Raw genomic sequence first — 25,510 nt, forward strand, 5'->3', positions numbered from 1 at the left:
GAGAGAGAGAGAGAGAGAGAGAGAGAGAGAGAGAGAGAGAGAGAGAGAGAGAGTGAGTGAGTAAAAGAATGTGAGTGTGTATAAGTTGTGTGTGTGTATGAGTGAAGTGTGTGTGTGTGTGTATATGAGTGTGAGAGTGTCTGTGTGCATATAAGTGAGTGTGTGTATGTATGAGTATATGTGTGTGTGTAAGAGAGGGAGAGAGAGAGAGAGAATATGAGTGTGTATAAGTTGTGTGTGTGTATGAGTGAGTGTGTGTGTATGAGTGTGAGTGTGTGTATGAGTGAGTGTGTGTATGTATGAGTGTATGAGTGAGTGTGTGTGTGTGCGCAGTGCGAGCGTCACGGGGGGAGCAGAGGTTGGTGGTGTTCCCGTGTTGTGGGGCCAGGTATGGCTTGGCTGCCGTGTGCATGTGTGTGAGTGTGAGGCTCGCCCACGGTTCCTCGATCCCCCCCAAAAGTGCTCCACTCTCCCTCCTCTCCCAGCAGCAGGGGGGCAGCGACCCCCCTCAGAGGGCCAGGTGAGGGGCGGGGCGGGTGTGTGACCCCCTCTCCCCCCACAATGGACCCCCACAGCAGAGGGTAAACAAGCCGCATGTGACCCCAGGCTGGCCTAGTCAAAAGCCTCTTTGCTAACGAGGCCATTAGAGCCCGGGGGGCGGGGCTCGAGTGAATTGGGCTCGTTAGCCACAAGGACTGGTCCGGTGCAGCCCATTCTGGCAACGTCGTCAGCCCCACAGCAGCAGCAGCAGCACAAGGGCTGGCCTAGCCACAAGGACTGGTCCGGTGCAGCCCATTCTGGCAACGTCGTCAGCCCCACAGCAGCAGCAGCAGCACAAGGGCTGGCCTAGCCACAAGGACTGGTCCGGTGCAGCCCATTCTGGCAACGTCGTCAGCCCCACAGCAACAGCAGCAGCAGCAGCACAAGGGCTGGCCTAGCCACAAGGACTGGCCTAGCCACAAGGACTGGCCTAGCCACAAGGACTGATCAAGCTACAAAAAAACCCTGGCCAAGCCAAAAGAACTGGCCTAGCTGCAGGGACTGGCCTAGCTGCAAGGACTGGCCTAGCTGCAAGGACTGGCCTAGCTGCAGGGACTGGCCTAGCTGCAAGGACTGGCCTAGCTGCAAGGACTGGCCTAGCTGCAAGGACTGGCCTAGCTGCAGGGACTGGCCTAGCTGCAGGGACTGGCCTAGCTGCAGGGACTGGCCTAGCTGCAGGGACTGGCCTAGCTGCAGGGACTGGCCTAGCTGCAGGGACTGGCCTAGCTGCAGGGACTGGCCTAGCTGCAGGGACTGGCCTAGCTGCAAGGACTGGCCTAGCTGCAGGGACTGGCCTAGCTGCAGGGACTGGCCTAGCTGCAGGGACTGGCCTAGCTGCAGGGACTGGCCTAGCTGCAAGGACTGGCCTAGCTGCAGGGACTGGCCTAGCTGCAAGGACTGGCCTAGCTGCAGGGACTGGCCTAGCTGCAGGGACTGGCCTAGCTGCAAGGACTGGCCTAGCTGCAGGGACTGGCCTAGCTGCAAGGACTGGCCTAGCTGCAGGGACTGGCCTAGCTGCAAGGACTGGCCTAGCTGCAGGGACTGGCCTAGCTGCAAGGACTGGCCTAGCTGCAAGGACTGGCCTAGCTGCAGGGACTGGTCTAGCTGCAAGGACTGGCCTAGCTGCAGGGACTGGCCTAGCTGCAAGGACTGGCCTAGCTGCAAGGACTGGCCTAGCTGCAAGGACTGGCCTAGCTGCAAGGACTTGGTTAGCTGCAGGGACTGGCCTAGCCCCAGAGACCGGCCTAGTCCCAGAGACCGGCCTAGTCCCAGTGACCGGCCTAGCCCTAGGGACCGGCCTAGCCCTAGGGACCGGCCTAGCCCCAGGGACCGGCCTAGCCCCAGGGACCGGCCTAGCCCCAGGGACCGGCCTAGCCCCAGGGACCGGCCTAGCCCCAGTGACCGGCCTAGCCCCAGGGACCGGCCTAGCCCCAGGGACCGGCCTAGCCGCAGTGACCGGCCTAGCCGCAGTGACCGGCCTAGCCGCAGTGACCACCTTAGCCGCAATAAATGTGTTCCCTGCCGCCAGAAACACTTTCTTGCTTGTATTACTTGCAAGCAATGATAACATTAATAGAATGCATCATTATTAAAATAGTTTGTTGATCAGTGTGAATAGCTACGATCATTAGGTCCTAGAACAAATACAATCGCAACTGTTAACTCTTAAAGACGTCTTCCGTGTCTCCAAACGGTGAAAAAGTTATACCATTGTGTCGTGATGTAGTGTACTAATATTAGTGATTGCTAATGAATACTAAACTGTTAAATTGTGGGAAAAGCTCGATCTCTTGTTTGCTTGTAAGCTGTCCACGAAATGAGTTTAGAAATGAAAACTGCAGTGGAGTCGAGTTATAGGTTGAAACTTGATCAAAAGATTAACAAATTTCGTTCAGGGGAGCCAGTCGGCCGAGCGGACAGCACGCTGGACTTGTGATCCTGTGGTCCTGGGTTCGATCCCAGGTGCCGGCGAGAAACAATGGGCAGAGTTTCTTTCACCCTATGGCCCTGTTACCTAGCAGTAAAATAGGTACCTGGGTGTTAGTCAGCTGTCACGGGCTGCTTCCTGGGGGTGGAGGCCTGGTCGAGGACCGGGCCGCGGGGACACTAAAAAGCCCCGAAATCGTCTCAAGATAACCTCAAGATAATTAGAACTTATTGTTGGTCAGGCCTTTTGAAAGTTCAGTGCCAGTATTGGGTGACATTCGTGGATTCCCAAGACAGTGAAGTGTTATGTAATGACAACCTACAAAATTATTATATATTTAGGTTGCATACTTATTAACTACAGTGTTTGGCAAGTTGAGTAAGGTTGCCGATTCTAAATTATATATACTGTATCGGCACCCTTGGGACCTCGTGCGGTTTATTTTTTTATTTTTGCCTGTATGAGGTTTATAAAAGATTTAGTTGATTAAAATTTATGGAACTACATTACATCTTCAGTACAAATACATTACAGCAATTACAGTACATACAACTTTTTAAAGGTGACAGGAAGCCTCATGACACTAGAATATAAATACTACTATCAAATTAGCTTATGTGGTGAGCAGAAGATGGCTTTCGTAATGCAGTACTCTACAGTTCTGTAGTCGTCATTTTATGTTATAACATTTAGACACTAAAGTAAAATCTAGTTTTAACCCTTCCGCTGTGGATCAGGGCAGGAGCTGTGGATACTCCGCTCTAAAATAAAATATGCGCAAGGATATAAAAATGCTCAAGGAGCTAATAAATAACAGTTGGCCCAGATGGAGTTTCACCTTGGGTTCTAAGAGTGTGTGCACCTGAGCGCATCATTCCACTTCAATTAATTTTTCAGATATTCCTGTGTACATAAGTCCTAGTAGATATATGGAAAAAGGCTAACGTAGTTCCAATCTACAAAAGTGGCAGCAGGGAAGACCTGTATCATTGTAATAGTCAAAATCATGAAAAATTATAATTAAATGGGTAGAACACCTGGAGAAAAGTTACATGCTGTACTGTAGTAGTAGTAGTACATAGTAGTAGTAGTAGTAGCAACAACAAACAGTATGGTTTTTGATCTGGAAGATCTTGTGTAATGAATTTAAGTACAGTACTTAGTTTCTTTTGATAAAGCCACAAAAATTTTATAGGAAAGAAATGGTTGGGTTGACTGCATCTATCTGGACCTAAAAAAAGGCTTTCACCAGAGTTCCACATAAGAGGTTATTTGGAAACTAGAGCATACTGGAGGAGTGACAGGGAGGCTTCTAGCATGAATGAAAAATTTTCTTACAAAAATGAGGGCAGTAATCGGAGGCAATGTATCGAACTGGAAAAATGTCATGAGTAGACTACCACAGTGTTCAGTTCTTGCACCGGTAATGTACATTGTGTACATAAACAAACTACCAGAAGGAATGCAGAATTATATGAACATGTTTACTGATGAGCTCAGATACTAGGGAAGATAAGTAAGGTAAGATAATTTAATGTGAATAAATATGATGTTATGGAATGTGGAATAGGATTAAAAGACCACATGACTTGCAATTATGCAAAAAAGCTTTAAAAATTCTGATGCATATCTAGGAGTGGTTCTAGATAGAAAACTATCACCTGAGGACCACATAAAGAAAATTGTGCTAGCAACCTATGCTACGCTTTCCAACTTCAGAATGGCTTTTATTTGCCATCCATATCCTCTCATTATTGAGAGGGCATGGATGGTGAAATACTAAAGAAATTGTTCACGATCTTTGTAAGGCCAAAGCTGGAAAATGAATAAGATATGACTCCACAAAGCGTAGCTCTCATCCTGTAACTACACTTAGGTAATTACAGGATGAGCCCCTTGTACTCGCAGGAGATGTGAATCGCTCCCTATATATCAAAATGCCATATAGAATCGTGCTCGCCACTCAACAAGCACATAAGGTGCTATGCACAGGCTACCTACCTTGAGGCTACCTTGAGGTGCTTCCGGGGCTTAGTGTCCCCGCGGCCCGGTCGTCGACCAGGCCTCCTGGTTGCTGGACTGATCAACCAGGCTGTTAGACGCGGCTGCTCGCAGCCTGACGTATGAGTCAATGAGTCACAGTGCAGGGTTTAATCACCTTTTCTGTGTATTATCTGCATACTGTATATGTTTTTAATATACAGTACAGTATGTGAATGTTTTTATATCTGCTATGATACTGAAGAAAGTATAGTTTAGTATGGCGGGTAAGATACAGTTAGGAAAGTTTTGTATACAGAGAATTGCTTTCCGACCGTCCCTCGCGGTCACTTGTCCCTCGATAGAATTCTAGGTGAATCGGATACTTTTGATATCGTTCGCCTTATGCGATTTTGTTCTCGTATTGACATTCTTGGTGATATTTAGCGCCCTCTGATTATTTCGCATTTTGATGGTGCTACATAGCCTTCCCGGATTGGTGCCTTCTTTTGATAATTACCTTACCTTGTATACAGAGAAAGCCTTGTAGCTTACCTGTCCTACATTTTCAGAATGTTGTTGGGTAGATTAGATACAGTGTTTAGTGGGTTTCATATTTATTTAGTAGTCTTGATTACTGTAGTCGGTTGTTGGCAGTGTCGTAGACGTTGAGACAGAGCTTGGAGCAGAATAGAGAGCTGAGTGAGACCGGAGTCGCGGAGCTCTATGAGGGAGAGCGTGGCGGTTCAATGGGGAATCGCGAGTGTCTATTGTAACTCGATGCGGTTGTAGTCTGCTGTCTTCTCTGTGTTGAAGCTGTAGTGTCTTGGGGTCGATTAGAACTGTACATGCAGAGTGCTACATTCTTGAGGTTGAAGAGGTGTGGTAAATCCAAAGTGTCTGTACTGAAGTTATCTGAATTTCTGTGGAAATTGCACTGATGGCTATTCACTTTTCGCTTGCTTATATTTGGTGACTACACCTCAGCTTCCTCCAAGAGGATGGAAAGAATGTTTCCTGTATTTAGGGGAAAGGATTTGATTAGTCATAATCAGTGCTAATTAAGTTTATCACTGATGTAATGAGAGGTTGGAGCGAATATAACGTTTACTCGCTACAAATATTAGATGTTGTTGAAGTGAGGCTGTACTATACACTGTAATAGTTTATCTTTAGTGTATTGAGTTTACAAGGATTTAGTATTTATACACTATACTAACATTGGGGTAGAAGGATAGGTTGTATTATTTCATTGTTAAATGGTTTGTATAATGTAATCATATATATTGTTAATTATCTTTTTGTATTGTTTAATGAATGCTAATGATTTTTGTGTATTGGAAATGCCACTTAATTGGCATACAGAAGACAATTGGGCATAAAATTTGTTAACACATTGGGTAATTAAAATAATTGTTTATGCCTTGTGTCTACTAAAACTATTATGGTCTTTATTTTTCAGAATTTAATAAACAAAATCGTGATTAAAATATAATAAATGTGTGAAAAGGCCACATACAGGTCTTCATAGATGGAAAGGTTCAAATAACAAAACCGGAAAAAGGCCACAAAATAAACTCGACATTTGTGTGGTTTTCACAAATGTAAATAATATATTAAAAATTGTGTATATAATGAAAAATAATATTACACCAAGTTATTAATGTTGTGCTTTTATGTGGATATTACTACGTATTATAAATATGAAATCCATTTTGCTGAAGGTAATAAGACGATTCATCTTTCAATGAAGTAGCCTTCAAGTTTTGTGGCTTGGTGAGGTGTGAGGCAGGTGTCCCATGTGTGGGGTGGCGCGCGACAAGACCGGTGAGAGTGACATTGTGCCCCCCCTGGAGGCCGCTATGCCTCCATCCATCACAGTGGGATCTGACCCTCCCAAGCCCACTGCGGGTCCAGGTGATCATCCGCCTCCTCAGGAGCCTCCTACAAATAAGGATATACCCACAATTGATCTGTCTTGTGATGAGAATGACGACTTGCAGAAGGCGATTGCTCTCAGTCTGCAGGACCAGCAGGGCACTACTACTCTGCAGGGTGTATCAGCCGAGGATCAAGAAGTTTCTCGAGCCTTAGAAGCTAGCCTAAAGGAATCGCAACCTCAGGCTACTATTGACCTTTTGAATCCGCAGGAACGTAAACGACAACCTGGAGTTCCTGTGGGGCTTAAAAATATAGGCAACTCTTGTTGGTTTAATGTTGTTATACAACCTCTCTTTCACATACCGGTGTTTCGAGATTTGATCCTTAATTTTTCTCAAAATGGGGATGTTGAGCAAATGGAGGAAACGCAAAAATCTTCTAGACAGCTTGTTCCAGCTTTACGTAAACTATTTTCTTTAATGATTGGCTCAAATAGAAAGTATATAGACCCTACTCATGCTGTTCATATATTTCAAGGGCAGGAAATGAGAAAAAATGCCCAGCAGGATGTTTGTGAATTCACCCACAAACTACTAGAGAGACTGGAAGAAGAATTTCAGCAACTGCTACGTCGACAGGGAGTAGAAAAGGAGAGTTCTGGATGCCATGTCTCTAAGGATGCTGATTTTGATAATCCAATTATGAAACTTTTTTATGGTCAGTCAAAAAAAGAAATATGTGATGATGATAATGGTCCAAAACAGGAAGCATTTGGCCAGTATCCCCTACATGTGATGAATTTTGAAGATATTCATGACAGTATCTTGGCATCAATGGCTAGCTGTATGCCAAACACACTCGGGGATGTTGTTGAACCGGTGCAACAGGAAACCTGGTTTAAGATGTTGCCACCTGTTTTAATATTTTCTTTGTCTCGATACGAGTATTCTCATGAGAAAAAGAGAGCTGAGAAAGTTCACAATAAATTTGTATTTCCAGAGTTTTTGTTTATGGATCGCTATATGGAAATCAATAAAAAGATTATAAAAGAGAAACACATAAGAGTTGCTAAATTAAAGGGGGAATTGAATAGTTTAACGAAAACTCTTGATAGATACCAAAAGTATGGTACTGGTGAAGCAAAATATCCAATTGGAGATATCCTCAAATACACTCTAGATTTTGCACAAACTGGCCTTAACCCAGTATCGGAAACAGAAGCTAATTCTGTTCCATCTCCATCTATGATGGAGGTGGATGGGCTTGAAGCAGTTGAAAATGATGTTGAAATGGCTGATGCCCCAGAAGTTAAAAAAGAACGTTTAGAGGAAAATGGCACGGAAAAGGAGAACAAGTCGAGGATATTAATAGCAGGGGAAGCCGTCATAAATAATTTAATATTAAAAGAAGAGCTAGAAGACAGCTTAATAGTGAAAGAAGCAGTAGTATCAAATAACCTTGGCTCTAATGAGGGAGAGGGGGATGAGGAGCCACAGCAGATGCCATCTCCATCCAAAAGAATGAGGATACTCCCTCCAGCACCACGAAACATAACTACTTCTGAATTATCCATTTTGCAAACTTGTCTTTCACGATGGCTTCAGGACATAAACTCACAAGTTGCAGAACTCCGTCAATGTATTAGCGAGCTTCAGCAACAACTGAATAAAATGTATGATGAACACTATCTAAAACAGATTCCATATAGGTTACATGCTGTAGTAGTTCATGAAGGGCAGGCCTCTGGAGGTCATTACTGGGTTTATACATTTGATAATACACGCAAAACATGGATGAAATTCAATGACATACAAGTTGTTGAATCAAACTGGGAAGAGCTTCTGCAGGATAGTGTTGGTGGCCAGAACAATGCAAGTGCATATTGCCTCCTTTATATTGATGAGAGTCGCTATAATACACTCTTTCCTCAAACGCCAGAGACCATAGAAAGCATGATGGCCAGTTGTGCTATCGACTTGCAAGAGTATGTCAAAAATGACAATTTAGCATTCATGAGAGAATTGGAGGATTGGGATCTGAAGCAGAAGAGTGACAAAGGGAAGGACACTTCAGGGGATTTGCAAGATCAACAAAGTGGCACCAGTTCATGGGATAATAATATGCCATTAGTGCCAGTTACAGCCCCAAACTCCCCTGATATCATCTGCGTTCAGGAAGCTGACGAAGCAAGTTTTTTCACTGAGGTTCAAACTATGCTCACTCAAACCATTCTTGATGCTCTTGCTAAAAAAGATGAAAATGCATTGCAACGAGAACGTGGGACTCTGTTGAATACTGTCTTGATTAATGAATTTGTACGTCTTCAGAGTTTTGCTGATGTAAATGACGAGAGCAATCCTTATAGTGAACCTTCTATTTTAGACTTTGGGGTGTACCTTATACGAAATAACCAGAATGTAGACACACTTTTGCGATGGTATGGATGTGAGGTAGTCTTACAAGTAGCACATAATATAAGTGAACGCACACCTGTAGTGGAAAGAGTAGCACTCGAGGCTGCACAATACTTGCATCAGCTTCGGGAACAGCACCAGCGTACTGAAGGGCCCGAGTACCGTGGCTGGCGACGACACTACCGTTCCCTCATTGACTGTGCCTGGCACCTAGTATATGGGTATCGTCATTATGATAAAGGTAATTTAGAACGTGCTCTACCTCTATTGTTGCGTGCTTGTCGAATTCATACCGAGCTGAAAGATCGACCACCATCGGGTACCAAAAAGACATTGGATAGACAAGTACTTTGGAAGTGCAGACGTGCATGCTTACTGACTCTAAATGAACAACTTATCGAGGCATTTCTTAATGGAGAAGAGCAACACGTTAGGGAAATTCATGGAAGAGTGAACTCTTTGATTATACCTGCTTTAACTCAGTTAGGTGGTGTGGAAGAAGACAAGGCCACGGCAGATGATGTTCGTGCCCATTGGTGCCAGTTACTGGAAAGGGAAATAGGGTCACCAAGTAAATCAAAGATGATTGAACAGATATTGGAAGGGGTGCTGAGTGGAGGTGGTGAAACCAAGGGGATAATTCCATTGCAGATTCCTCGTCCTCCGACTGTCCTTGCACTTTATAAACAATACGTTGAGACCTGTACGACTGTGATGACAGCCAAGAGTAAATGTAAGGCACAGACGAGTGATTTGTGAGACTGTTGCTCTTTAGTCTCCACACAACCTGTTGTTTTAAGTGTTAAAGAGACATGTGATTCTATGGAAAAGCTTTAGTTATGTAAAGATATTCTTGCTAAACCTGTGATAAACTTAAAAGATTTCTGGATCTGAAAGCACTTAGAAAAGCTTCCCTTTTAGCTTTTTAGCAATCAGCATAAGTTGTCTTAACCAAGCCAAGTCATGAAGAATTGTACTGTATAAAAACGTTGTGTATATATTGTACTTTGCCTCACCAAAGTCTGTCACACATCCTTTTAAGAAAGAAGTTAACATAAACTACCTAATACTGTTCCCGATTTAATGCCTGTTCTGCCCTGTATTGCAGGGAATGCTTATCCAATTTTAGTGTGCTGACCAATATTGGGAGAGCTTATTTTGGTATTTATTATTCATGATCACTATTTTTCAATAGACATATTTTTATTTATTTTTATTATTTATTACACTTAAGCATTTAATGCAAAATCTCATCCAATCCTGCTTGCTATTTTTGGAGAAATCATGCCATGAACACTGTCAAGCCAAGATGAGAAATAATTCTCTTGATATGTCCATCAAGAAAAGACTCGAGACCTACACATCAACGAGAGGGAAACCAAGTGGATGCAGTTACTTAAACGTAAGTGTTCTTCTCAGCTGGTGTTAACATGGATAATTTTTTTTTTAACTCCCCAAAGTGCAGTTATCCTCATGTTTTGATCATCAAATGATGATCAGGGTCTTGCATAAGTGTATGAATACCAATGTTACCATATGATTCCAGTATTTCGTTGGTGTCTTACAGCACTCGTGTAAAGCCACAAAATAATTTGAAGTTGGGGTGTCAGGCAAGACAAGCTAGACAGGCTGTCAGCATCTACCATACAGACTGCACAGAGTCAGTGCCACAGACTGCCAGACTAGACAGAGAACAATAGACAGACTGACAGATGATCACATGTCTCTTCTGGGCAATCAATCCCCACTCCTCCCCTTCTTCAATTCAGCTATATGAGTGTTAACACCAGCTGTAGGATAATGTATCAGGACTTAAACTCATCAAAACTCATTTTAGTGTCTTGTAAATATTTAAATGAATAAATAACAACCAAATACTGCACAAATATTATGTTGTGATATTTACAGTTTGCCCTCGAGGGCAACATTTTAATAATACTTTGTGCAAATTAAGATTCCATAGGTTTAGGTCATCAATTATTTGATTGTGATATTCTGCAGACATTGAATGCTGTACCTGTGGCTCGTCACGTTAGGATAATAATTTAATAATTGTTTCTCCACTTTCCACGAATTATCTCTTAGTATATTACTGGTTCTCATCAGTTTTCTATGGATGACCAATACTGGTCATCGTTTTCCAGAGATGACATCAGGAAATGTCATTCTTTTTGGTATTTTTTTGGGTATGGTGAGTAATGGTGCTCATCAGCTGATCCCACTGGTGCTAATTCATAGTCCTGGCACTTCAGCAAAATATTTTAAATTAATTTAGTAAAGTAGTTTATAAAATTAAACAAATATATAACTTTTGCAGCATTAACAGAGATTTCATTTTCACTAAGATCATGTACTGTACTTAGAAAAGTCAGATTTAAAACACATACAGGTAACAAACTTAATTAGTACACATCTGGTAAATACATAAGGAAAAGTAGTAGTAACCTTGTAAGTAGTAAGGGGCCTCGTAGCCTGGTGGATAGCGCGCAGGACTCGTAATTCTGTGGCGCGGGTTCGATTCCCGCACGAGGCAGAAACAAATGGGCAAAGTTTCTTTCACCCTGAATGCCCCTGTTACCTAGCAGTAAATAGGTACCTGGGAGTTAGTCAGCTGTCACGGGCTGCTTCCTGGGGGTGGAGGCCTGGTCGAGGACCGGGCCGCGAGGACACTAAATAAGCCCCGAAATCATCTCAAGATAACCTCAAGATAACCTTAAGTTTATCTTCAGAAATAACCAAATAATCACATGCTCCTTCATATGATATGTTTGGTCAGTCTTATTAGACCAAATATATTTTCTTAATTTTACTGAGAAATATACAGTTGTTGATTTCCTACATTCACAATAGATCAAATAGATTGAGCAAAATGTTACCATCCATTTCAGACAGTCTGGCATGCATGTTGTTGAAGCTCAGTCTCAGGAACCAGCTGACCGTGCTTCATGTTGAAGAGCCGCCATGATCATCAAGAATGTCCGACTAAACGCAAGTATAGGTACTGTTGTTGTCTCGCACCACATACATTATTGCCAGGGATGTTGGCTGCGATACCAGGGCCTCTTCACAGATGTCAACTATGATTGTGTTACTTATTCTGAATCCACGACAAACTCTAGTTTGGTCCCCAGCTCTGAAATCATTTCCGTTTTCTTACTGTACTTCAGAGATCTTGACTGAACCATCTACTTTTTATTCTTGGCTGAAGAGGATGCAGACACTCATCACATTTTCACCTACAGACCTGTCTTTCTCAGTTGTACAAGGAGTCTTTAATTATTAAGAAGCAACTCCAGTTATTATATTAACAAAGAGATTTATTTTATTCCAGGATTAGAGTATAAACTCAATACAACTTAAAAAAAAAAAGCTCCACATGACACACTTGAAGTTCAAATGCAACTAAAGTGGTGATCATTTCAAAGACATAGATGTGTGGAACACACCTGTCATAATGTATGCATTTGAATTGTCTTGCTGACTATCCCTTCTTCCTCTCTCATTTAACCTCTCTTGTCATTTTTTAACCATGCCAAGGCAACTATTAGTGTTATGATTAAATAATTTAATACTGTAGTTAAACAAATTATTGACGACAAAGGTATAACAAGATTATTATATACATATTTCAAATTCTTAATTATTTCATTGACCAATATTTTTCTCTATTTATTTATTTATTGTGAACCAGCGAGCCAGTCAGCATGTTATTATGACCCGGACTTTGAAGAACTATGTTCTACACCCACCTTTTATCCCTGCTCTCTATGTTGACTTCGTATGTCTGAGCATCAAAGGCTTTTGACAGTCCCACACAAGAGGTTTTGGAAACATGAATATGCTGGAGGTGTTACAAGTCAGTCAGTCAGTCAGTTTACCAGTCTCCGTGGTGTGGTGGTAAGACACTCGCCTGGCGTTCCGCGAGTGCTTTGTCATGGGTTCGTATCCTGGCCGGGGAGGATTTACTGCTAATCCTTAACTGTAGCCTCTGTTTAACTCAACAGTAAAATGGGTACTTGGTTGTAACAACGATTCTTCGCGGTGGGGATCGTATTCCAGGGACCTGCCCGAAACGCTACGCGTACTAGTGGCTGTACAAGAATGTAACAACTCTTGTATATATCTCAAAAAAAAAAAAAAAAAAAAAAATTACAAGCAGACTGTCTGACATGGTTGAAAAATGTTCTAACTGACAGAAAGATTAGAGCAGTAATCAGGGGCAATGTATCTGACTGGAGACGTGTTACAAACAGAGTACTTCAGGGCTTACTTCTTGCACCAGTGATATTCATCGTCTATGTAAATGACCTACCAGAATGAATACAGAACTATATGAACATGCCTGATGATGATGCTTAGCTACTATAGAAGATAAGGGACTTAGATGATTGTCATGCCCTTCAAGATGACCTGGACAAAATAAGTGAATGGAACAGTACTTGGCAAATGGAATTAAATATGAATAAATGCCATGTTGTGGGAAAGTGGAGTAGGAAAAAATAGGCCACACACACAGCCTACAAATACAATACAATACAATACAATACAATTTTATTTAGGTAAGGTACATACATACAATAAATATTTACAAGGATTGTTTAACTTATAGGTATAGCTAGTACATACAATGCCTAAAGCCACTATTACGCAAAGCGTTTCGGGCATGATAAACTTAAATGACAAGCTTAATACTAATTGAAATGATGTGGAAAGGCATTAAAGAACTGTGACAGAGATTTAGAGGTGGTTCTGGATATTAAACTGTCACCAAAGACTTCAAGCAAAGAGTATATGCTGAGCTTTCCCACTTTAGTATCGTTTTTAAATACTGTACATGGATTGTGAAATATTAAAGAAATTGTTTATAACCTCCATTTGGACCAAAATTGGAATATGCAGCAGTTGTATGGTTATCTTAGTTATCCGAGATGATTTCGGGGTTTAGCGTCCCCGCGGCCCAGTCTTCAACCAGGCCTCCTTTTTGTTACACCCCCTAGGAAGCAGCCCGTAGCAGCTGTCTAACTCCCAGGTACCTATTTACTGCTAGGTGAACAGGGGCATCAGGGTGAAAGAAACATTTGCCCATTTGTCTCTACCTCCACCGGGGATCGAACCTGGAACCTCAGTACTACAAATCCGAAGCGCTGTCCACCCAGCTGTCAGGCGCTCTCAAGCAGCACATCATTAAATATGAAAAGGTGCAAAGAAATGCTACAAAATGGCTTTCAGAACTGAAAAATAAGAACTATGAATGGAGGCTAGAAGTGTTATATATTGTATGCCAAAGTTAGAAGAAAAGGAGTCTTCGACTTTTCTGTGAGGGTTGGGGTGGTTTAAGTTTTCTTTGCTGGATGTGTGTGTAGGGGTTTGAGTGGTTTTTTTTCCAGCATGCTGTTTATACCCTTTGTAGCTACCATTGTTCCTGTTGAGTGGCCACTTGTGCTTGATACCCCTGCTCAGTTGTCACTGTCTGGGCCTGGAAATCATAAGCAAGTCTTTAGTGTGGTCGAGATATGGGCTGGTGTGCCAAGGCCATACTTTTTGTGTGGGTGTTATAAAGGATACACATCAATTTTACTATATGCTGATGATCATTCATCCTGCTTCCACAGGCATCCTCCCAGTTTGTTTATATTCCCTCTCGCTTTGGTTTTGTCCTTACACTGTCATTGTTTTGTGGTGGTATGGTCTCTTGCCCCTTCTTTGCCTCTTCCTTGCCTGTAGCAGAGGTAGTTGAGTCTGTTTCCCATCTGGGTTTGGTTTCCTTTAGATTTGAAAATTTGTTTTATACAAGGAGAGGGCATGAATCCATCATTGTGGAGGGACGTTATCTGCCAGACGTCTGGTATGAATTCTGGCTCTGGATTTCTCGGTTACTCCCTGTGTGTATTTTAGGTTCCATTAGGGTCCTTAGATATGCATCTTGTGTGTGTGGAGGTTTTCAACAGACATTCTTTTGCATTGGCAGTGTAGGTGGTTTTGTTTCAGTTCCTCCTCCAGGTTCAGAATTTCGCCACTTCTACATTTTGGTTGAGATGTGATGTTCCTTTCTCCTCCTTGCTTGCCAACATTCCCATGTTTTCTCTAGGGGTTTAGCAAAGTTTTTGCTATCCCCAGCTGCTCAAGTGGTTTGTGATGGGTCAGGTTTTTGGGTATTCCTGGACAGTTCTTTCTTTGAACTGCTAGAGGCTTACCTGTTTGCCCCAATCTTGCCCCGGAGCCTTTGTAACTCATACCGGTGAAAATGGCGTAGCCTTTGTAACCCATGCTGGTGAAAATGGTACAGCTGTATAACTTATGCTGGTGAAAATACACGAAAAAAATGTAATGTGTTGTGTTGGTTTTTAGTATTTAGTTGACTTGTCCAGTATATCATCCCTCGCAGTCACTTGTCCCTCGGTAGAATTCTTGGTGAATCGGATACTTTTGATGTCGTTCGCCTTGTGTGTTTCTGTTCTCATATTAGCATCCTTTGTGATATTTAGCGCCCTCTGATTATTCCGCATATTTGATGGTGCTACATAGCCTTCCTGGTTTGGTGCCATCTTTTGATAATTACTTGTTCAGTATATCTGTATGTGAAGATACACATTTTTTTTTTTTTTTTTTTTGAGATATATACAAGAGTTATTACATTCTTGTACAGCCACTAGTACGCGTAGCGTTTCGGGCAGGTCCCTGGAATACGATCCCCTGCCGTGAAGAATCGTTTTTTCATCCAAGTACACATTTTACTGTTGCGTTAAACAGAGGCTACAGTTAAGGAATTGCGCCCAGTAAATCCTCCCCGGCCAGGATACGAACCCATGACATAGCGCTCGTGGAACGCCAGGCGAGTGTCTTACCACTACACCACGGAGACTGTGTATTTGTAGTTACTATAATAATTTTTATTTTCCTTTCAGGTACCATAGGTATTGAAATGCAGTGTCCCAGCACCAAGTACAGTAATCAACTCTCAGCACCTGACATGTTGAAGAGGTATCACTGTTTGAAGCACTACTCGTGGAAAAGACAGTATTTAGCAAACTCATTTCTTGGGTGTCCAATCTACTTGCCCTGCAGCTAATTTAAGTTCTAAAAGAGAACAGTAATTGCAGTCATGAAATGTAATAAGATGTAATGGCTAATTACAAGTATATTTAATTTGGAAGTAATCTGAAGGTTGTCAAAATATTATATTAAACTGTGAAAACTAAATTTAGAAAATGGGAACCTGCAGGAACTTTCAACAACTGTAGGAAGTTATACAAACCAATTTTTAACCTAATTAAAAATAAGCTGTAAAAAGTACCATAAGTGCTTCAGTATAGCAGAGTTTTATCAAGAGAACATTTAATCGTCCATTTGTTTGTGGTGAAATAATGGAATAATTTATCCAGTTGTAGTGAAATACAATAACTGAATAATTAATTAACTTCTTAATATAATTGTGAAATTCAGTAGCAAATTACTACAGAAACCCAATTAGTAATGTAAGAAAATAGTTTTTTGTGCTCTATTTTGTTATATATTTAAAATTTAAATATGATTTTGTTTATAAACATGTAAATATAAAATTTAGTGTACAGTAGGTAAAAAAAAAAAACTGCAGCACAAGGTTAAAAGCGCATTACATTTGCAAAGGAAGAATTGGTTTCATTAGCAAGACAGAATGCCAAGTGCTGACTATAATGGATATTCAATTGTTGGTCACAACAGGAAGCCAAGATCATAGCTGGAACAGCAATAGCACATAAGCTATCTATAACATCAGTATAGCTTGAATAACGGCAGCCAAAAACTACCGAGGTAATTGTAATCTGATCCCTTATTTAACAATGAAAGCAATTCATTACATTGTACTTATCTACCAGTAGCTAATGAAGTCATTTCTGCGCTGTTCCAGAGATTAGTGAATTTTTACCAGTTAGAAAATTGTAATTTCCGTGTTTCGGGGGCTGGTCAAGGGTTTTTACTGGTGGGGCTAGTAGTATATCTTGTACTCCATACCTTTACAAAGATTTGGAGGTGTTGACCAGACCACACACTAGAAGTTGAAGGGACGACGACGTTTCGGTCCGTCCTGGACCATTCACAATCGACTTGAGAATGGTCCAGGACGGACCGAAACGTCGTCGTCCCTTCAACTTCTAGTGTGTGGTCTGGTCAACATACTTCAGCCACGTTATTGTGACTCATCGCCTGCATTTGGAGGTGTATTTCTTTTGGTGAAATAGAGAAAGTGTATTTCAATTTAGCTAAAAATTGTCAAGAGAAGTAAAGTTTTCTTAGGACAACTTGTATGGATTTTGTATTGGCTAAATCTTCAAAAGAACTTTAGTTCACTGAAATATAGTGAAACAAATAATTATAGCAACAAAATAATAAAGGCAAAAATGATTGAAGCAAAATTGAAAGTGATTCTGTGTGCTTAATTTTTCATGGCTTAAAAGGGACTGATTTTGAGAATTCACGACAAATCAATTTCAGTTTTGTGACTCGCGTGGTTTTATTGGAGGGTTTTTTATTTAATGTGTTGAACCCACCATTCACCTGCCACTGGACATCGACTGTTCCTATTGGTTATTCCAAGTGTCATGTGATGTGTTCAGGACCTGTAATAAGTTCAGAATAATGTACAGTCCTTTAGTGTTTTTGTAAGATAACTGTTCACAAGTTACTTCCCTTCTCTTCTTAGCAATGAACATAATGTAAATATGTAACAATGTCATTTTGCCACTTGAAAAGGCTTTACCTCCTGTTTATGTTAGCATCGAAAAATACTTTAATTCAAGGGTATTTTGCCCCTAATTTTGTTAAAAATTGTGTACAGCTCTTACAAATGTTTTCCTTTGTTGCTTGTACATATATAAGATATGCACTGAAGTAATATTTTGGGGTCGAGAGATTGGTCTCGTATAGATTGGAAGAAAGATAATTTCAGCGAGTGCAAATATTAACCATACCGATAAATGGCAGAACTGTTGTCACTCGAGTACGAAAGATTATTATTGTTGAAATACTCCTAATTGGTCTTATTCATTATACTAATAACAAATACCAAAAAGGGTGCTTTATGACGCATGTTAATTTGTTTGTAAATACATGTAGGACTCTGGTCATATTTTTTTTTATTGGCCTTAGTCTCTCTCTTGCACCAAAGCGTATGTACTATGCTATTCTTTTAGCCCAGCATCCATCATATGTTGTGTTTTAAATCTTCTTTTGAAATGTAGCAGTTTAATCAAATTAGGTAGCTATCCCTCAAAATTTGTATCCTGCAGCCTTCATAGTACCTATTTGATTCCAGAACCTGTTTAAAGACTTTTTTTTCTTTTTTATCCTTTCTGAAATTGTGTAAGAAAAGTTAATATGAATTAGGGTATGGTTGCCTTGATGATGAACATGACAATAACATAAGCAGCTATTGGTACTGCTGTGACCCTCTCGTGGTTGCTGCATTGACGTGGTGAGGGGGGGCTGAAATGGGGCAAATTTTCACGAAACTGAATTTCATGCAAATTCAGAATAACTATCCAGATTTTGGAGGTGCTCCTGTACTTCCTTTGTTGGTTCGTAATGGGTTGGGTGGAGGGATGTGCTAATCTTTTGTTGTATGCTTGCTTCTACTACTACTACTACTACACACAGCCCTACTTCTCGTGTGGTGGGGGTGACTAGGCTTTGGAGTCGAACCAGATTGGAAGAGTGGTTCCTCCTTCCCTTGAGATGGCTCCTGCTGTTTTGGGCCCCTGACCTGGCTTTGGGCTTGGTGCTTTCTTTTGATCCTCTCCCTATCCTGTGGTGGAGATGTTGTCCATGTTGCCTGTAGTTATTGATTCATCGATTGATGTGAAATGTTTCCTGTTTATTGCTGTTGGGTGACTTTGTGCTGTAGTCACACTTAGCTTTGTCCTATTTAATTGCATACCAGGATTTGTTTGCTTTATCTACAGTGGCAAAATATTTTATCTCTTATTCTGATGAACTTGCTATCCTTGATTTACACATACATAATCTTCTTGTTCAATAGGTTGATTCAAAAACTGTTTTTCACCCCCAACTGCTCTGGCACATGCATAATAAGTGCACCTTCCAGAGATGTGACTGCATATCTGCCCCCTCATGCATTGATGAGGCTACAATTCGTCTTCAAAAATGCATACAGTACTTGAATGCTTTCATTAGTAGTCATCCTCTAGCCTGCTGTTGGAACTAGGGCTGGGACCTTCATGGTTTCTCGGTTTCTGGTTCCACCTGGTGGTTTGCCCTGCGCTTGGCTCAGTGGCAGCGGTATGCCGTTTCCTGCTTTGTTGGGTCGGTGACCCAGATTTCTTGCTCCTTTGCTCAGGGGTTTCTTTGTGGCTCGCTTTATGATTTCGTTTTACTGGCTTGCCATTTTTTCACAGGTCCAGGTTATTTACATTTTTCAGGGCTTGTCTACCTTCTTGGTCTTTTTTTGTCCTGGCTGGTTGTTCAGGTTCGTGGTTTTCTTTCTTTCTTGGTGGCTCGTTGCCTGGTTCATGCCCCAAGTGCTGGTAGTGGTGGGTCAGATGCCTAGTATTACCCACTTTGGGATTCCTGCCTTCTCTTCCTCCTCCCATAGGGAGGCCCTTCGGTTTGTTCTGCATGGAGTTAGCTTGGGAGAGCCACTGAGAGGAGCTCTCCCAAAATTCCAGTGTTCAGTATAATGAAATCCCTCTTTCTGGTGGGTCCTTCTGTGGCTCCCAATTTCTTGTCTGTCCTGGTATTCAGGAGTTGTCGCATTTCAACAAAAATGACAGCAAAGCTCTTGGAATATTTTGATGACAGGGAAATTGAGAAATCCCTACCGTTGAGATGAAATGCATAGAGTGAAGTTGGAGATGCTTCCCAACTGTTGCTTTACATTGTCTTTGTAAGAACTAAGTGAATCTGACCTCCAGTTTAGCTGACTTGTTCAGCTTCGATATAGGCATCCTGTGCAATATCTAGATTATTTTTAAGTATTTGTGACTACTGGCATATAGTATGGCATTTTAGTAAACTGTCTTAATACTTTATTTTGATGATTACTTCATGAGGTGTCACAATGCATCCAACACCTAATGGGAACTAAATTGGCAAGACAAACTAGTTTTTACCCAGACTCTGATAGACATTTAGAGGATCAAAATATAATGTACAGTACTACTATAAGCCAGTGACCCCTGTCATTGTATGTGACAACAGAGTTGAACTGGAGGAAGGCACCAGGATGATGGACATTTAGTCCAGAAGGCCATTAAGACTAAAAAGAAAATTCCTGTGTCTGAAAATTGAATTCCTTATTGTGACTTTATTTTACCATGTCAAACATGGAATAATCCACACCCGAGTAATAGATGGTTAGCTATTATTAATAAAGAGTTAAGTACTATTAAATATGACTTATCCCCTTGTCATCAAAATACTAGGGGAGAAATGACTAACTTGCATATAGGCCGAACACGATTAATTTGTAGGTACCTAATGGAATAGATGTGCACCTTACTACAGTTTCTGGTGAGTCATACACAGACCTATTTGTAGAATGTTCCAATTTTTAAGATGACCAGCAAAATTTGTTTTCCCACTATTGAGTCTTGGGTACCTCAATGATGAATCTGAATTCTTTGACATTGCTCATCTTATGGCTTGTGAATATTCTGTAAAATACTCTGTTATATATGTGCTATCTTTTAATCATTGCTTACAGAGGGTGTGATTGTCTTCTCGAGGGAGGACAACAAATAGATTTAATCTGGAAATGCTTGGCGGTCGTGAGAAATTACATGTTACTCTGGAAAGGACTCGAGACTAGCGAGACTAACCCGTGGTGCACGAATGCCAGATACAGAAGTGTGACATTAATGAAACTACAGGTAGCAACGTACTGAATGGAATGGAACTGTTAGGAGAAAGCATTAGACAATCGACTTGAGAATGGTCCAGGACGGACCGAAACGTCGTCGTCCCTTCAATTTCTAGTGTGTGGTCTGGTCAACATACTTCAGCCACGTTATTGTGACTCATCGCCTGCAAGCATTAAGTCATTATAACAAGATAGCACTTTGAAGGGATCAAGATGAGGATTTCGGATGGGATGGGATGGAAAGGAAAGGAATGGTGCCCAACTACTTGGACGGTCAAGAATTAAATGCCATCATGTATGAAATGAGACTGTCACTCTACTGTCCAGCCCAAGTGACGAGCAGAGTACTGAGGCAATTGGAAGTATTGAGGAATGTCGAAGAAAAGTACAGAAGGGTCTGGAGAGAAGTAATGCTCACACTGCATTTTTTGTTCATATGAGGTGGTTAGGTGGAACCTGGTAGGATGTTTGTTTTCCTCTAGAACATGACCTGTTAGGTTAACCAATAAAATTACTGTAATTGGACGAACAGTTAAGGATTGACACCCAATCAATACTCCTTGGCCAGATGGGGCACAGGGCAAGTGTGTTACCAGTTACTGGTTTTACAATTTCAATACAGTATTTTCTTTTATATTTTTTTGTATTTACTTATATATACAAGACTTCTTACATTCTTGTACAGCCACTAATAAGCATAGCGTTTCGGGCAAGTCACAGATCACATTAAAAGTATTATTTTAACCCTTTCAAATAATATTAAGTATCATAACTACCATATCAGCAACCCGACCCTGAAGCAGATTGAATAAAGTGGGCCTTGAAGCAATTATCCACCAGGTACTGAAGGCTGCTCAGGAAATATGGTAAAAAATACCAACCAGATGTTAAACAATTAAATGAGTTTTGACTTTTCAAAGAAAAGGAAGTGTTTATTCAGCTGATGCACCCCCCATCTGAACTCCTGTATTGAAGCATGGAGACCTTTCAAGGCAACATTTCTGCTTTGGAAAAGGTTTAGTACAGTCATAAACCATGCTAAGACTAAGTCGGCTCGTACCTGAAAAGGTTTAGTGCCTTGAGACTAACAAGACTTTGCTCATCTTATCGAGACCTTTAAAATACAGTATAATTTTATTAATACCACTTCTTTAATTAAATGGTCTAATGCAATTTGTACATGGAGCAACATCATCTACTTTAAATACTATAACGTAGGACATAACCGCGATGCTTTTCTTACCCATAGGATAACAGATAATGTAGCCGCAAATGCAAAGACAATATGTACTCTAGTTTAAAATTCACCTTTGGGAGGATGACCAATAAGGTACTGGCTTTCCATCCATCCCTCGTCAAAATCCGCCTGTTTCTTTTCATCTGATGGCTCTGTTCACCTAGCAGTAAATGCATTCCTGGGAGTTAGGCAGCTATTATGTGATGCATCTAGGGAAGGTTAGTCATTGGTTTAAGGAGACCCCTGTTAAACATGATAAGCTTCCTGTCCCCAATAATGGGAACTAATATAGTGCCTAAATGTTGCGCTGTTTGGTTTTGAACTATTGTTTCTTCAAGTTTACAAATTACAGAGATCAAACTGATAGGCCAATAATTACAAGAAGCCTTCCTTTCCTTTTTAATTATTTGCGGGACGGTTGCAAGTTTCCACTCTGCAAAACTTCCTGTCGTGAATGACATTGCTGATGATATCAAAGGTGTTCGATTTAGTTTTTAACTTCATTCAGTATTTTTTGAATAAAATCTGTAAATACCAGGGGCTTCATGAAGCTTGTACTGAAATAGCTCCACAAGTCACATCAACCCTAAGGTTCCAAAATAGCCTAGCGTACTCTAGAGTCAGTAAGTAGAGAAAAACAAACAACTGCAAAGTTTACAGGGAAAAATAAATGAAGCAGCATACAACTTTGCAAACTAGCCAGTGAGGGGTCAGTTCAAAGACCTCTTAGGTATAGGAAAGAAGCGACCACCACGAGCTGCCAATGTAAACACTCTTCAGTCCTTGTCTTGAGGTGCAGGTGTTTGGAGTGGTGCTCCAGTTGGCTGCCTTGTGGGACCCAACTAACTCTTAAGACAAGTGTTGGCCGTTCTTTGGACTGTCCGCTGGGGGACCAATTGCTTAGGCATCATTCCAAGTTTGAATGTAGGCTTCACTTGTGTGTTGACAAGCCTCACTTGTGTGGACTTAGGAAACTGTTCACTTTGAGCTGTGTGTGTGTTTAAGACACCCCTTCTGTCAGCACTAGTGATTCCCTTGCCCTGACAAGTCACAGATTAACTTAGTAACAAAGGCTACAATGATCTATGAGTCCCCGAGGGCACCTAACTAGCATCCAAGAAGCTGTGTGGCGAGATGGACATCTGGTGATCCAGCGACGCTGTTAACGTGTTCCGGGAGCCGCATGCTGCATGGTATGTAATCATTATTAACATAAATATAGATAAATAATTTAATTCAAATTTAACTTTACACGTTGTTATAGATTAAGCTACTCGGAACAAGTTCCAAGTAGCACGGGCTATGGTGAGTCCGTAACTTACCTGGCACAGGAGCGGGGCAAGTAGCACGGGCTATGGTGAGTCCGTAACTTACCTGGCACAGGAGCGGGGCAAGTAGCACGGGCTATGGTGAGTCCGTAACTTACCTGGCACAGGAGCGGGGCAAGTAGCACGGGCTATGGTGAGCCCGTAGTGGACTTTTCTGAGGTTGGAAGAAAACGTGCTCAGATTGGGGACTTCTTTATTTTATAATGGTAAATAATAAATTAATATATAATAAATTAATAAATAATAAATTATTATTATATAATAATAAATAGTATAATGATAAGCAATTATTTTTAATGAATCAAATAGCTAATTAGGATGAATGATAAATAATTATTGACTAGTGCATAACAATAAAGTATTAAGGAATAATTATAATGAATAATCCTTAATGATAAAGTAGAAATCAATTACAATTAATAACTACATCCATAGGTAGTAAATGAAAGTTGCATTAATTTAATTACTCTAATTACAATTCATGGGAATATTTCTTAGCTATCTGCAGGCTTATCACTTTGGGGGTTCCGGCGGAGCACCCCCAAAGATACAGCAAATGCTAATTAGCATGCTAGAACAAGTGCTCCTTGAGCACGTCTGTGGGCCGTCCCTTTCAAAAATAAAACAGAGGATGCAGAGGATCCCGGGAGGAGGGTGGGCGTTTTGTAAGAGAGCAGCTGCTGGCTTGTCGGGAAGAGGGGCCACGCAGTCTGCGTCCGGGTTTATATAACCTCGGCTCGTTGCGCGCGCAGCTTGGGGCGGTTAAAGTCAGCTTCCAGACATACGTTCTCTTCCCTCAGAAAACCCACCGTTTTTGGGAAAAACAGTGTTCTTTACCTGGCACAGGAGCGGACCTCAAACACGGGCGGGCGGCGCATGATAAATTAACTAGAATATAAGCAACAAAATAGTTCTTAAAAGTTGGGGCCGCAAACCTGCGTAGGATGAGGGGTGGGAAATATTAATCTGTGTGTTTGGTGATGTGCTCACTTGAGGCAGTGATGTCCCAGCTGCGTCCATGTACATTTAACAGGATGAACACAGCCAGGGTATACTATTTATAGTGTTTTATATGCTGGTAACTGGTGGAATGTTGGCTCACAGCGCGCAGGAACGGCGCTGCGCACTGTGAGCTCTGCCTTAAGGTCAACCACATAAAAGTTGCTGGAGGACAATTGCATTGCAAGTCTTGCTCGCCTCCCCTGTTGCACACTGTTCCCCACGCCTCCCCTGTTGCACACTGTCCTCACACGCCTCCCCTGTTGCACACTGTCCTCACACGCCTCCCCTGTTGCACACTGTTCCCCACACGCCTCCCCTGTTGCACACTGTCCTCACACGCCTCCCCTGTTGCACACTGTCCTCACACGCCTCTCCTGTTGCACACTGCCACTCACAGGATGAGTATGGGGTGCACAATAAACTACCACTCACAGGATGAGTATAAGGTGCACAATAAACTACCACTCACAGGTTGAGTATGGGGTGCACAATAAACTACCACTCACAGGATGAGTATGGGGTGCACAATAAACTACCACTCACAGGATGAGTATGGGGTGCACAATAAACTACCACTCACAGGATGAGGATGGGGTGTACAATAAACTACCACTCACAGGATGAGTATGGGGTGCACAATAAACTACCACTCACAGGATGAGTATGGGGTGCACAATAAACTACCACTCACAGGATGAGTATGGGGTGCACAATAAACTACCACTCACAGGATGAGTATGGGGTGCACAATAAACTACCACTCACAGGATGAGGATGGGGTGTACAATACACTACCACTCACAGGATGAGTACACTACCACTCGCAGGATGAGTATGGGGTGCACAATAAACTACCACTCACAGGATGAGTATGGGGTGCACAATAAACTACCACTTACAGGATGAGTATAAGGTGCACAATAAACTACCACTCACAGGTTGAGTATGGGGTGCACAATAAACTACCACTCCCAGGATGAGTATGGGGTGCATAATAAGCTACCACTCCCAGGATGAGTATGGGGTGCACAATAAACTACCACTCACAGGTTGAGTATGGGGTGCACAATACACTACCACTCACAGGATGAGTATGGGGTGCACAATAAACTACCACTCACAGGATGAGTATGGGGTGCACAATAAACTACCACTCACAGGATGAGGATGGGGTGCACAATAAACTACCACTCACAGGATGAGTATGGGGTGCACAATAAACTACCGCTCACAGGGTGAGTATGGGGTGCACAATAAACTACCACTCACAGGATAAGTATGGGGTGCACAATACACTACCACTCACAGGATGAGTACACTACCACTCACAGGATGAGTATGGGGTGC

The 25,510-nt window shown here is 41.7% G+C and overlaps 3 protein-coding genes across 14 annotated transcripts in view; 2 read left to right on the forward strand and 1 right to left on the reverse strand.

Annotated features, from left to right (window-relative positions):
• Positions 1 to 322: 322 nt before the first annotated feature.
• On the forward strand, positions 323 to 17,846 carry LOC123768511 (ubiquitin carboxyl-terminal hydrolase 25). 12 transcript variants are annotated; one of them, XM_045759146.2, is made up of 4 exons: positions 323 to 358; positions 5,910 to 10,144; positions 11,631 to 11,740; positions 15,648 to 17,846. In XM_045759146.2, exon 2 carries the CDS (start codon positions 6,247 to 6,249, stop codon positions 9,499 to 9,501), a length of 3,255 nt encoding a protein of 1,084 aa, XP_045615102.2. In that variant the 5' UTR covers positions 323 to 358; positions 5,910 to 6,246; the 3' UTR covers positions 9,502 to 10,144; positions 11,631 to 11,740; positions 15,648 to 17,846. The 12 variants fall into 12 exon arrangements, with proteins under 12 accessions (XP_045615102.2, XP_045615099.2, XP_069192297.1 ...); XM_045759143.2 differs by having other exon boundaries at positions 334 to 388; XM_069336196.1 differs by having other exon boundaries at positions 334 to 388; positions 11,631 to 11,730.
• LOC138371164 (repetin-like) lies at positions 988 to 3,339 on the reverse strand. Its single transcript, XM_069335998.1, has 2 exons — positions 3,306 to 3,339; positions 988 to 1,784 (listed from the first exon to the last, which is right to left on the reverse strand). The coding sequence occupies exons 1-2, from the start codon at positions 3,337 to 3,339 to the stop codon at positions 988 to 990; spliced, it is 831 nt and encodes a 276-aa protein (XP_069192099.1).
• Positions 17,847 to 22,644: 4,798 nt separating the features above from the next.
• Positions 22,645 to 25,510, forward strand: part of LOC123768513 (urea transporter 1) — an 81,238-nt gene continuing 78,372 nt past the window's right edge. Inside the window, exon 1 of the mRNA XM_045759151.2 lies at positions 22,645 to 23,026. The gene's annotated coding sequence lies outside the window, so the exon portion shown is untranslated. The remainder of the gene's footprint in view (positions 23,027 to 25,510) is intronic.

Source organism: Procambarus clarkii, chromosome 35 (genome assembly GCF_040958095.1).
Source record: "Procambarus clarkii isolate CNS0578487 chromosome 35, FALCON_Pclarkii_2.0, whole genome shotgun sequence".
NCBI lineage: Eukaryota > Metazoa > Arthropoda > Malacostraca > Decapoda > Cambaridae > Procambarus > Procambarus clarkii.

Excerpts from the sequence above, each read along its gene's own strand:
- LOC138371164 (XM_069335998.1), bottom strand. The coding sequence starts at position 3,339 with ATGCGCTCAGGTGCACACACTCTTAGAACCCAAG. Across the intron at positions 1,785-3,305 it reads ACACACTCTTAGAACCCAAG|GCCGGTCTCTGGGGCTAGGC; the intron begins GTGAAACTCCAT and ends CTCTGGGACTAG.
- LOC123768511 (XM_045759146.2), top strand. The coding sequence starts at position 6,247 with ATGTGTGGGGTGGCGCGCGACAAGACCGGTGAGAGTGACATTGTGCCC.